At 41.7% G+C, this 13,539-nt stretch overlaps 1 protein-coding gene across 18 annotated transcripts in view; it reads right to left on the minus strand.

The window, feature by feature from the left end:
- Window positions 1–13,539, minus strand: part of CSNK1G1 (casein kinase 1 gamma 1) — a 258,268-nt gene that overhangs the window by 85,526 nt on the left and 159,203 nt on the right. For all 18 annotated transcript variants that reach the window (XM_073363225.1, XM_073363224.1, XM_073363223.1 and 15 more), the window contains one exon: window positions 1,881–2,032. In XM_073363225.1, coding sequence (XP_073219326.1) covers window positions 1,881–2,032 — 152 coding nt within the window. The remainder of the gene's footprint in view (window positions 1–1,880; window positions 2,033–13,539) is intronic.

The following is a 13,539-nucleotide window of genomic DNA, read 5'->3' on the forward strand; positions in this document are numbered from 1 at the left end:
GTGCACATTGGGCCCAAGTGATCTTTCATTCCTCAACTCCCTCTGATAATTAACTTAAAGATCTGAACTGACAGTGCACTTCTCAGACACAATATACAGAACAGCTACATTATTATTTTTAATTATTGTTGTTACAGTAGCATCAAGAGGGCCCAACTGAGATATGGGCCCCACTGTGTGAGGCACTGTACAAAAACATAGAAGGAAACAGTCCCCCCTGCCCTGAAGAGCTTACAATCTAAATAGATAAGACATGGGATGGGAAGAAAAACAGTCACAAACAGGCAAAGTGATGTTTCCATATAGCAAGTCAATGGCTACGTCAAGATAAGAATTAAAATAGTGTTCTAATTCAGATTCACTGTAAAGCACAATATAAGCAAGGAAATCAAAATTAAAACCTGTCACTGAACCTGTCTCACTTTGTACTTCAATACTTGGACATGGCACACACATTGATCATTAGGGAGGTGGTGGTGTTGTGAGTTACCAACTGCCTGGATTCTGAACCCCACTATTTACATCAGTTAGTGAGGACTAGTGTTACTTTAATACAGTGTATGTTTCCCTGCATTTGTTTCATGTCATGCTATAATGTTTCAAGGCACCATAGTTACAGTTAAATGCATGGAGTAATTCAGTGTTAATATGAACTTACTCCTCAGCTAACAAGTCATTAAGTGGTTTAATAGCATAGTTACAACTTGACTTTTTCTTGCTAACGGAATCTTTCCCTCAAGTACATCCTGGAACCTTACAGAGTTCCCCATTCTGATTTACTCTCAATGCTCAGGACAGCAACAACACAATCTCTCAGCTGAGGACTAGGCATTCAATGACCCTCTGACCAATTGTACTTAAGGAGTGGTAATATCCGTACATATTAATGATCCAGAAAGTAATTAAAGACTAATCAAAGCTTAATACAGAGTGGGGAGAGCAGAGAACTAACCATCCGTCCCTCCTAAATAAGAATTTTATTCAAATTTGGAGGAAGTAGTAGTTTTCTCCCATATCTAGAGATTCTGTACCCCATTCAGACTGTTATGTCTGAGTAATAAATCCTTCAAGAGAGTATTACAGCAAGGGCTGACAGGCCAATGGCTATTAATTTTACCCATTGTGACAAAGTTCCTGTTCTACCTTGGTGGGTCTTGCGCTTACTGGCGGATTTTCTCGCCTTGGAGCTTCACAGCAGCCCTCAGCTTGGCTGTTTTTCCAAACCCACAGTCCAGGTCGACTCCTCCTGTGTCTGACCAGGAGTTGGAAGGATTTGGGAGGAACCTGGGCCCGCCCTCTACTCCAGGTTCCAGCCCAGGGCCCTGTGGAATGCAGCTGTCTAGAGTGCCTCCTGGAACAGCTGTGCGACAGCTACAACTCCCTGGGCTACTTTCCCATGGGCTCCTCCCAACACCTTCTTTATCCTCACCATAGGACCTTCCTCCTGGTGTCTGATAATACTTGTACACCTCAGTCCTCCAACAGTCCACGTTCTCACTCTCAGCTCCTAGTATCTCTTGCTCCCAGCTCCTCACACACGCATCACAAACTGAAGTGAGCTGCTTTTTAAAACCCAGGTGCCCTGATTAGCCTGCCTTAATTGATTCTAGGAGCTTCTTGATTGGCTGCAGGTGTTCTAATCAGCCTGTCTTAATTGTCTCCAGAAGGTTCCTGATTGATCTGGAACCTTCCCTGTTACCTTACCCAGGGAAAGGGGACCTACTGAGCCTGGGGCTGATATATCTGCCTTCTATTACTCTCCTATAGCCATCTGGCCCGACCCTGTCACACCATCAATAGTTAAGATATTGTTGGATATAACACAAATTGGAATAGTTCAAAAAGGTGGCAGAGGCCCTGCCAGCAACGTCACTACTCACCAGCTGGATGGCTATCATTAATACCGTCTTCAAAGTGAAAGTTCGATCACAGAGGTCAAACAAATCTTCCAAGCTAGGACCAAGTAGTTCTAGTACCATGGCATTGTACTTTCCACATGGGCCAAAGTAATACACCTGGGGAAGGCCTTCAGCTGTAAGAACAGGGGAAAAAATTAAACAAGTGAGCAGGACTGCACTAGTATTACTCCTGTCAAGTCAGACCCTTTGTTGTCCCCAAGCTTTATTTTTATCGCTTAACTCATAGTCCCCATTACAGATCTTGCACAGCAAGCAGAAAAAAGTTTCCACATGTATTTATTGATATGGATGGAAAGAAGTGCAAAACAGTACATGTTCTTCTCAAAGAAAGCCTTTGTAAAGCATATGGATTTTAGGGCAACAAATACTATAAGCACATGAAATACCTAATTCTAGCACTGCAAAAGTTTGGGTCATAGAAGATATAATTTGTAAGAAGTTCCCTCCTTTACACTAAACATTTGGGGGCCATGAACCCCAAACAAGTCTATGTTCTGACTAGTTCAAGCAGCTGCAAAGAGGTAAAACCTTTTTACTTTAAAAAAAAAATATGGTCAAGAAAGGGCTCCTTTGTAAACCAATGTATGTTGTTTTCAGCATAGCTTTACATAATCTGGTTTATGTTAATATACATGCATTTTAGTAAGAGTTATAATTCAAAACACACATAAGCACTATAAGTAATGCAAAGATTTTTAATCTTTATATCTTATTTCACTTGATGAAATAAGAAATTTATCTAATCAGTTAAACTTATCCATAAAATTATTTTGCTAAATCATACACAAAACCCTTGTAAGTGGTTGCTAACTGTAGTCAGTTCTCTGACCGCAAAAAGGCACAGGAATACATTTTCAATATGCCCATAAAAGAAAATGTATATTCAACTCTGATGACAATGTTGGATGATAAACACAAATTGTTTTCCAAAGGGCACCAGAAAGGGGGAAACAATGGCTCAGTCAACACAAGGCTGATCTTGCAGATTCCTGTTGCACAAGGTCTGATTTGAACACTCACTGAACTAACCAAAGCAGAGTTGTACTTCTTGAATTTGCTGCCCTGTGAAAGAATTCCAATTGATCACTACATAGAGTTGATTCAATATTATGTGATATGGGCCAACAGCTAGTGCTCCAAGGTTTCTTCTAGTACAGGAACTCAGCCTCTTTGCATCTGTTTGAGACAATGCAGCAGAAGCATTGTATTTTATTATAGAATATGCTTTCAGCCTTTGCTTCACAAACAGTTTCAAAAGACAAACGGGGAGAGGGGATACTTATTTTGAAACACAACCTCAAAGAGTTCAGCCCAATGCCAAATTGACTTGTCCATTTTTAACATACAAAAGATAGATTACCAGCTGCTCAGATAACATTAACTATACATATAGACAAGAATTAGATGTTTGTTTAAACAATTTGTTCTCAGACATCAGTGAAGCCAAAGAGCCACAGAACAGTATATTACATGATGTTTAAGGGATCAAATATGTATATATAACATATAATTTGTTCCAGGCAAAAAGACTATATTGGAAGTTAAGTTGCAAGAATCATGTACCCAAAATTTAGGAAGTGCCAGAATTAAGGTAGCCCATATACCTTAATTCTGCATGCTTGTACCTTATACCATTTTTAGTTACTTGATCACATACTATTTTCTTCCACATGAGCAAAGTTGGGGTGAAGGAGTGTAGGAGCAGGCTTTTGTATTTCTACTATAAGAATTAATGTATGATTTGATCATCCTGCCAGCCACCCTTTTTGAATAGTAGAAAGGAATGACCCTCAGGGACATTTGTAGAAACTCATCTGACAGACTGCCAGTGTCTGTACTGATGTTAAGGCAGGGACAGACCAGAACAATCCTTATGACTAATTATGGTCACCCTTTTGTTTTAGGATAAGTTATAATGTCTACTATGGTTTCCTATATGCATTATAAATTAGGCACTCTAGTTAAATATACATTTCTTTGTTTTAAGGTTTAGTAAGTAAGAGACAGGATTTTGTATTGTGTCTATGTTAATGAGACTAGAGGAATGTTGAAGGCCGGAGCCGCAATGTGAACTGTTTTGATTACAAGATTTAGTAAAATTTAATTTACAATGCCTTTCTTGCTCAACATAGAACACTGCTGTTTGTCTACCTTTGAAGGCCTCTGTAAATGACTGTTTTGTGTCATTTCAGAGTAACAGCCGTGTTAGTCTGTATTCGCAAAAAGAAAAGGAGTACTTGTGGCACCTTAGAGACTAACCAATTTATTTGAGCATGAGCTTTCGTGAGCTACAGCTCACTTCATCGGAATGACGAATGCATGCATCAGGAAAAGATAAGGTGTGAAGGCCATTGTTAAAGTCAGATGGTCAAGGAAGGAGGAGTGAAGAAACTTAACCAGAGAACCATCAACACGCATCCATAAGTGAGGAAGGGCAGATTGACAACCGTGAGGTGGAGGCTGGCACCCCTAAATACAAGACAATTGACTAAATCAAAACCAGGATGGAATGACCCTCTTGGAGGTGTTTTGGAATGTTATTAAAAGATACACCAATTAAGGAGTAACCGGTCACAAACTGACACAGCAAAATCCATAGACTTCAACAGAGAAAAAAAGACTATACGAACAGGGTGCTTGGCCATGGGACTTTGGGTTCGTCTTGCCACAACTCCAGGAGCATCGGATCGCAACTGACAGAGCCTGGCTCCCCTCTATGACCAACCTGGCTGGCCACTAGATTGATCCAGACTCTGGACTGGTAACTATAAACTTCAACTGGCAGGACTGTGTGCACGGTGGGTGTGTGTGTGAGAGACTGAAAAGCATATGCTAACTGCTGTATTCTCTATAAATGTGGCGTATTGCCTTTTTCCCTGAAAAAGATCCCATGCGCTTCTTATAAACGTAACAGGAGGACATGTAAAATTAGAGCAAACTCACAACTACAGTAACTTTTGCCTCTACTGTACCTTTAGGAAAATCCAGCTAATCCACACAATACATGATTCACAACAAACAATAGCACTCCCCAGTTCTTAAAAATGCAATGAATGTTGTACAGAGGTTTCTTATTACTAAAACTTAATCCTATTGAACTGTTACTAGCATACTATGAAGTATACCTAAAGCTTGTCCAGTATAACTAAAGCTTTGTTCACACAAAGTACTGTTTGTCAAAGATTATTCTATATTTTTTAAAACAATGTTTGTTCACTTATGTTCACTTAATTTTGGAGATTTATACTGTAGCCTGCCAGTCATTGGAACAAATTAGTGAGGTACTTAAAATACCTGCAGAAACTGCATGTCTAGCCACTAGAATTTTTATGTTTATGTTCAACAGTTACACAAACATTTACAGTGTTGAAAGGATGACCTCTGTGGGCTGAAATACTTAATGGATCTTCGTATTTGATCCAAACAATTGAAGTAAGACCATAAAAAGAATGTATTGTCTCTTTTAGAAAAGAGAAGTCCAGCTCAAGGGTATTCTCTTTCTTCACTACAGAACCAATTCAAAGAGCAAAGCATGAGTAGCACTGGGACAAGTCAGCTCCAGCAGGGTTTTAAATATCCCATTTCAGAGACCAGCAATACCTCATTAGTAAGGACTGGGTCATCTCAATGTACACAGCTGGAATTAATTGGTACACTTTACTGGCACTGTTTGTTGTCAGAAAGAATGAATGCCAATATGATCTAACTTCCCAGCAGGTGCCCTGATCTCATACTGGGTTCCAATAATGGAAGCAGGTCACCAACGGTGCTGGAGGGACAAAGAGGAGGCAGATTGGAAGCTCTGACAATCTGATATTGGAAAACCCATCCACCAGCATGGGCAACAAAAAGAAACCAAGTGACAGAAGATGAGTAGCAGGAGGAAACTGAAGCAACAGTAGGAAGAGCTTGAAGAATGGCAACAGATATTGGAAGTGGGGAGAAAGAGGGGTTTTTGGTAGACTCCTGGCAACAAAAAAAGGCAGAAGACAGATTCATAGATTTCACACATTCCAAGGGCAGAAGGAACCATCTAGTCTGACCTCCTGTCTAACACAGGCCAGAGAAGGGTGGAAGGCTGGGGGCGGGCGGGGGGGAGAGGGGGTAGGCAGAACTAGGAAAAATGTGGATTCCCAGATGAAGAAGAGGTCAAAGATAGGGATACAAGAGGAAATTGTTAAGCCCAAAGGATTAGAAAAGAGAAAATAAGGTCGCTTTAACGACCCCTCTGTGCTAAATGTGAGAGCTCAGTGTGTATCCCCCTAAATACCACTATCCCTAACTCCCCAAAGCTCCTTCTCTGTGTGGAGCTCTTTACAAGATCCATCTCCACTTGCAAATAAAATGGTCCTCAATATCAGTGATGGCAACAGTTAGGCAACCACACCATGACCCTGTATCTCCAGATTCTTAGCAGACGGGCTGTGCTGAGGTTGTCTCTCCTTTGATGCTTTGGGGAATGGGAGAGAAAAGGGTCATGGATCCAATCCTAAAGCAGTCACCCTCTGCTTCTATCCTGTTCTGCCAACAGAGGTCCCTCGAGGGGGATGGCTGTAATACATGTCACCTGAAGTGCTGGCATATTAATGAAACAACTATGTGGTATAAACAATGAACATGCTTAGGCCTACCTGCTGAATCTTTGACTCCAGGGTTTTGTTTCACTAAAACCAAGTGGACTTCCCCACACAGAAACCATTTTTCTATTCCTTGTGCTGCCTTATTTCCTCCACGAGAAGGGATGGAGTTTGCTTCCTGGTTGCAAGCATGTACAGGGCAATTGGTGAAACCAAAGGGTTTTTAAAAGAGACAAAAGTATATGTATATATTTTTACAAGGCCAAAATTCATTTCATATTGCCCATTTGATACTTTACACACCACAAGAGAACTCGTACACTCACTCATTTATAATATTTTTCTGAAAAACATGGGTGCAATGGTAAGAGGAGCAAACAACAATTGGAAGAAGCATGAACAGTCCGTTTAACTGCCAACTGGAACGATGGCAATGCTGGAAGAAAGGAGGGCAGCTCCTCTCTTCTCTCCCACACAGTTTGAGTACTTGCAGTATGGAAATAAAGGACAACCCTGCCCCTACTCAATGACCAACATATGATTTTGTACAAGAACTATCATAGGCAACAAGGGAGTGGGTCCACTCTAAAGGGATAGCTCCTCTTGTTCTGTAAGATTTGTGTAGTGAAAAATGCACCCTGTTCCTATTCCAGAATGCTGACTTATCACTTAATGACCACACAAAACAAATAATTCCTTAGTACACAGTCTAGTAAAGCAACTTTATTAGTTCATGATGAAACACCACCTTAACTTGCTGGGAAGTGAACGGATGGAACATCAAGCTCACGTACCACCACTGGTACATGTACCACAGTTTGGGAAATTCTGGTCTAGTGGATAGGCTACTGGACTAGGATTCAGAGCTTTGTTCTGTTCCTAGCTATTCCCAGACTTTTTGCATGATCTTGGGCAAGTTACTTCACCATTCTTCTTCTCTCTCTCTCTCATCCTTTATCCTATTGTTTTAGGCTACAAACTCTTGTGCAGGCCAGTAAGAGGCGGGGCGGGAAGAGGGGGTGGTGGTGGGAACTTGGGAAAAGGGGTGGGGTGGGGGCGAGAAGTTGAACACCCCCAGGGCCAGAGGAAACCGGTGCCTATGGATTCCCCCACTGATTTTCCTCGTCATTCCTATGACCCTAGTGTAATTTTCCATGCTCCCCCACTAATATTTAACTCTGTTAAATTCACCTTTTTTATACTTGCTTTTGTTACCTGTCCCTATTGAACCCAGTTCAAAGCCCTCCTCAACTAGGTTGGTGAGTCAGTGCACAAAGATGCTCTTCCCCTTTTTGGTCAGGTGGACCCCCAACTCTTCCCAGCAGACCTTCTTCCCAGAACAGCATCCCATGGTCAAGGAAGTCGAAGCCCTCTCATTGACACCATGTGCACAGCCATTAATTCATCTCCAGGATGCACATGTCCCTGCTTGGGTCCTTATCCTCCACAAACTGCTCCAACACAACCTGCGCCCCTGACCCCTTCACCCTGACTCCCAGAGCCCTGATCTGCTCAGGGTCAGACATGGCAGCATCATGAGTGTTTATGTGGATGAGCAGTATGGGGTAGTTATCGGGGGCAGATGAGCCTCAGCAATCTTTCCATAATGTCTTGGACATGAGCTCTAGGGTGACAGCTCGTTTCCTGGGACATCATATCAGGTTGCCACATGGATGCTTCCGTTCCTCTCAGACAGATGTCCCCAACCACAAGCACTCTGTCTCCTTCTCTCAGGTGCAGTAGCTGCAAACCTCCCAGCCTTGGGAACAAATGGCTTCTCCTCCTCAGTCATTGAGTTCTGCTCCTCACCCTGTGTTGACAGTACAGTATACCAGTTCTTCAACTAGATGGACAGGGACCTGGGAGGGGTGGGGGAGGAAGCAAAGTCTATTGCCTGAGGTGGCCAACAGCTAGTCTGCTCCTTGCAGAGCAGACAGTTCTCCTTCCTCCTCTTGTGCTGCTGTAGTCATCTGTAGTTGGCTAGCATCCTCCATCTCAGATGTCTCCATGTGCATCCTCTCAAAGTCCTCATGCTCCTTGATGCTACGAAGATGAGCCACCTTGTTCTGCAGCTGTCTTACCTGCTTCCTGAGGAATTTCACCAACAGACACCTCTAACACCTGGTGTTTCCCCTGCCTGGCTTTTGGCAACCAATGTTGGTTAAGGGAGTGATTTTTGGTGACATTTCTATACCAGCAAAAGCCATAGAGTCGGAGCAGCTATACTGGTATACAAGTGCTTTTGCTAGTATAGCTTATTTCACTTACCAAACTGGTATAAACTATACCTGCAAAAGCACTTTTTTGCCAGTATAGCCTATGACTTCATCAGAAAGATTTGGCAGTACAGCTATACCAGCAAACCTTTTCTACAGGAGACCTGGTCTAGGATTCAAATTGGTAGGAAGACCAAAAAGCCACAAGTTTGTGATGTCAGACTCACACATACCCAGTTCAATATGTTAGATGGAAGAGCATTTATATTTCAAAAGTTAGTTTGATCTTAGTTATCTTAGGAGGACTTTGTGTAGTGTAATGCTATTTATTATTATGTCAGATGTTTCCAAAAAAGATCAGTGGACACTTTCTTTGGTTTAATTCTCTCTAAACAGTTGAGAGGCAAGACTTGGGGCCAAACACATGCTTCACAACCTGCAAACACTGCCAGTTGTTCGCAAAGTGATAACTGGATGTGCTGGTATTCATCATGAATGCCATTAAAAAATGGCCATTTGCCCTATGGTTCGCTTTGTTTTTCTTTAAACTGCCATTTGTGGTCTGTCCTGTACTTACCAAAAGGGGGTATTATCTGAAACATCTAAATGGTAATATTAGTAAATGCCAAGTTTTTAAGGGTTCCCACTGTTTTTAAGGGTTCCTGCAATCCTTTACTCACTTTACCAAGCCTAATTTACTTATGCTATAGGTAACTTGGCAGTCACCATTGCCTGACATTTGACACTACTCAGAATATGGATTCTCTTAATATCGTTCTATTTTATGCTCATTTAGCAGCTGTCCTGCCAAGCAAATTAGTAATCCCACCAGACTTACTGCCTCAGTTTCAAAGTGTCAAACTTTTAGACATGCAAACAGGCTGCTAAGATGCACAACTAAAGTCATTCTTGTCTAAGTATTTTTCAAAACAGAAGTACTTGTCAGTGCATGAATGTAAGCTTCCATGGTTAGTCTCCATTTCTCCCCACCCTCAAGCACTCCTATTATTAAAGTTAATAACTAGACAATCTTCCTTCAGAGGCTGGAGATGCTGGTTGGAGAGATTGCCATTGAGCATCTTGAGACTCTCCTCATGTAGACATTAACCTTGTCACCGCTATCGCATTTCCAATCCCTGTGCCCTGGACAGGAAGCTGAGTTCTTGTTTATCAAGATAACAGAGCACCACCAACTAAAGCAGCCCAATGTACCATGATTTAAATGAATAATTATTTGAATTCACTCTTCATGAAGTAATGTGCAAACGGAGATATGACAATTGTATCCAATTAATACTCTGACTTGGAGTGCATCCCATTTGCTACTTCACAAAAAAAAAAAAAAAAAAATCTCCCCGCCAAAGTGCTGTCATCCCTGGAATCTCTCCTCCCCCTTCTCCTAACTCCAGCGAGAATTTGGGAAAATGAAGATTTAGAATCTATTTAACATTGCTCCTCAACGAGCTTTCCTTAGACCAAAGAAGAGGCCAACTGTTCACCTGAATATGACTTTGACTGACAACGCTACTGAGTTATGTGGATTCTCTTGTAGTATTATATTGTATAAGGGATATGATTTAGTTGAAGCAGAAAACATAAGCTACTATACAAATCTTGATCTTTAAGCCTTTCTTTTTATACAGTGCATTAAAAGCACAGAGTCTAGCCCAGTGGGAGAGCAGCATATACTGAATACTGATAGTATGCAAATCTGGTTCCATTGCTGAAAGACAGAACTGGCCAAAAGCCAGAGAAACCTGAGGAAGAGCTATGTGTAGCTAGAAAGCTGGTCTCTCTCAAAAACAGAAGTTGGTCCAATAAATGATATAATCTCACTCACATTGTCACAGGGAATTAACAGGTCATTCAAAGATGTCCCAAAATAACTGAACAAAAATAACTCAGAAAATAAAGAACAGTATGAAGACATCCTGAAGAGATCCAGCAAGTGTATGTCTATACTATAACCAATACTGTGACTTATTCCAGAACCATCCAAACTACAGGAATAAAACTGGCATAAGTGAGGCTCCTTGCACTGCACCTGGGTTCATGCTACTCAGTGAACCTACTGTACCTGATCTGGTTTGTGTGTTTTCAGGGACAGATGTAGCTCAGTTTCCAGGAGCCAGTCATGTACCTCAGATTAAAATATTTATTTTCAGAAATGTTCGTTATCAAAAGCAGGTAACAGTAATCTGAGGGGGCAAACATTGTTCTGTATGGTCAGTGGCATGGACTGACAGAAAGGGCTTTTAAAACCTGGCTAGGAGACCCTGATTTGGGAAGCCAGATACGATAGTTACATTTTTTGACTGCCAGCTCTGGGTGAGAAGGTAAAACATTGCCTTGTGCTGAGAATCTGGCAGAACAGGGACAGGGACTAGTCGCTGGAGTGTAAACATGCATTTCATTTAATCCCATAAATTAAACCTGCAAAAATTTAATTCAAAATTATATGAACACAAAATTCTCAGAGGAAGAAAAAAAAGCACAAGAATTCACCATCTCTTTCAAAATAGCCAAAAAGTTGAATCCTTTAAGAAATAAGTTTCAGAGTAACAGCCGTGTTAGTCTGTATTCACAAAAAGAAAAGGAATACTTGTGGCACCTTAGAGACTCATCAATTTATTTGAGCATAAGCTCATCGGATGAAGTGAGCTGTCGCTCACAAAAGCTTATGCTCAAATAAATTGGTTAGTCTCTAAGGTGCCACAAGTACTCCTTTTCTTTTTAAGAAATAAGATATCTTCAAAAAGGACAAAAATTACAGTTGAAAGATCACCACCTCAGGTATTCAGACTTGACCATTGTCACTTCTCTCTTCCCAGGATGTGATAAAAATAACAAAAGACTGATATATCATTATTTATTAAGTATAGCTGCTTTCAGAATTACCTCCACTTGGAGCTTATCATAAGCATGATGCTGTGCATGCTTCTTTCTTACTGAACAAATTCCTTTATGGGATATGGTGGAACTTCTCAATATAGCAGAGTGGGAGCAGTAAGTGTTGAGGACAGGTCAGTTGTACAGACTAAGCTGAATCACTTGGGTAGGTGGACTCATTTGAACATGCATTTGAACACAGCCAAATGTAAGATTAACAAGGATGAAAAAGCGTACATCACACTTACAAAATGGGGAACCATATCCTGAAAAGCAGTGACAATGAAAAAGGATTTAGGGGTCATGACAGATTACCAGTTGAACATGAGCTCCTAATGTGATGCTGCAGTTAAGGGGGTTAATGTGGATTCTTGGATGTATAAACTGGGGAATATCAAGTAAAGAGGTAACATGACCTCTGTTTTCACTGGAATAACTTACTTAGGGACATAGTGGATACTCCATCACTTAAAGTTTTTAAATAGAAACTGGATATATTTCAAAATATATGTACTATAGCTCAAACAGAAGTTATAGGTTTAATGCAGAAATTGCTAGGTAGGGTTCACTGGCCTGTGCTACGCAAGTGGTCCAATTAGTTGATCCTTTTGGTCTTATGATTTAGTTCTTCCCTACTAGCTGGAACAATGTAAGTAAATTGTGGCTCTTAATGGAGAAATCTATATGGAACTTATGATTTAGTGACAGATACAAGAGCATCTCCATATCAGGATTTTATAAGTGGCTTTCAATTACTCTGCCAGACAAATCCTATGATGTAAATGCTACCTGCACCCAACAGTTTATTCATACAGTATGTGTCTCCAAGTTCAGAGACTCTTTTGTTGTGAAAAGAAAAGGAGTACTTGTGGCACCTTAGAGACTAACCAATTTATTAGAGCATAAGCTTTCGTGAGCTACAGCTCACTTCATCTGATGAAGTGAGCTGTGGCTCACGAAAGCTTATGCTCTAATAAATTGGTTAGTCTCTAAGGTGCCACAAGTACTCCTTTTCTTTTTGCGAATACAGACTAACACGGCTGTTACTCTGAAACCTGTCTTTTGTTGTGGTAATAGATGGTAATGTTGTGCTAAATTGCTGTATAAACACTCAGGATGAAACACCACACAAACAGTAAGTAAGGGGACTATTTGAGCTTAAGTACCCTTTGCCTGGGCAGTGAAATCTTTCCTGAGGTTCCTTTGTATTGCAAAGCATCTGCACAAAATAAATACCCAGGCTTACCTTTTCAGGGCATGTGGTCTTACCTGGCTAGTTTTTAGATAAGGGTTTCCCAGGTGAAAAGAGGGAGGGACATGTGGTGTCACCTACATGAAGATTTAAAGGGGTGATTTTAGCACATTAGCTAATACAACTTGACCAGTTAACATGTGTTAAGCACAATGTGCCTTGTTAAGGCTAGACATGGTAACTAGTATTAATACACATGGTAACTAGTATGTGCTAATACCATACCTTAAATCAGTGGTCACCAACTAGTCAATCGCGATAGACTGGTCAGTCCTGGAGATTCTCCCAGTTGATCGCGATCTCCGGCAGTGCAGCAGGGCTGCTGCTAAGGAAGGCTCCCTGCCGGGCCCAACCCCACACCACTCCCGGAAGTGGCCAGCATGCCCCCACTACCCAGGTGTAGAGGGGTTTCTGCGCGCTGCTCCTGCTTGCAAGCACTGCCACTGCAGATCCCATTGGCCGGGAACAGGGAACTGCAAAGAGGGACAGTGTGCAAAGCCACGTGCCTCCCCCGGGGGCTGCAGGGGTGCATTGGTCCTTTCCGGGCGTGGCATGGGGCTGGGACAGGCAGGGAGCCTGCCTTAACCCCACTGCACTGCAGACTGGGAACCGCCTGAGGTAAGTGCCACCCGGCAGGAGCCTACATCCCAACCCCCCTCCCAAAGCCAGCACCCCATACCCCCTCC

Source organism: Lepidochelys kempii, chromosome 10 (genome assembly GCF_965140265.1).
Source record: "Lepidochelys kempii isolate rLepKem1 chromosome 10, rLepKem1.hap2, whole genome shotgun sequence".
Classification (NCBI taxonomy): Eukaryota; Metazoa; Chordata; order Testudines; family Cheloniidae; genus Lepidochelys; species Lepidochelys kempii.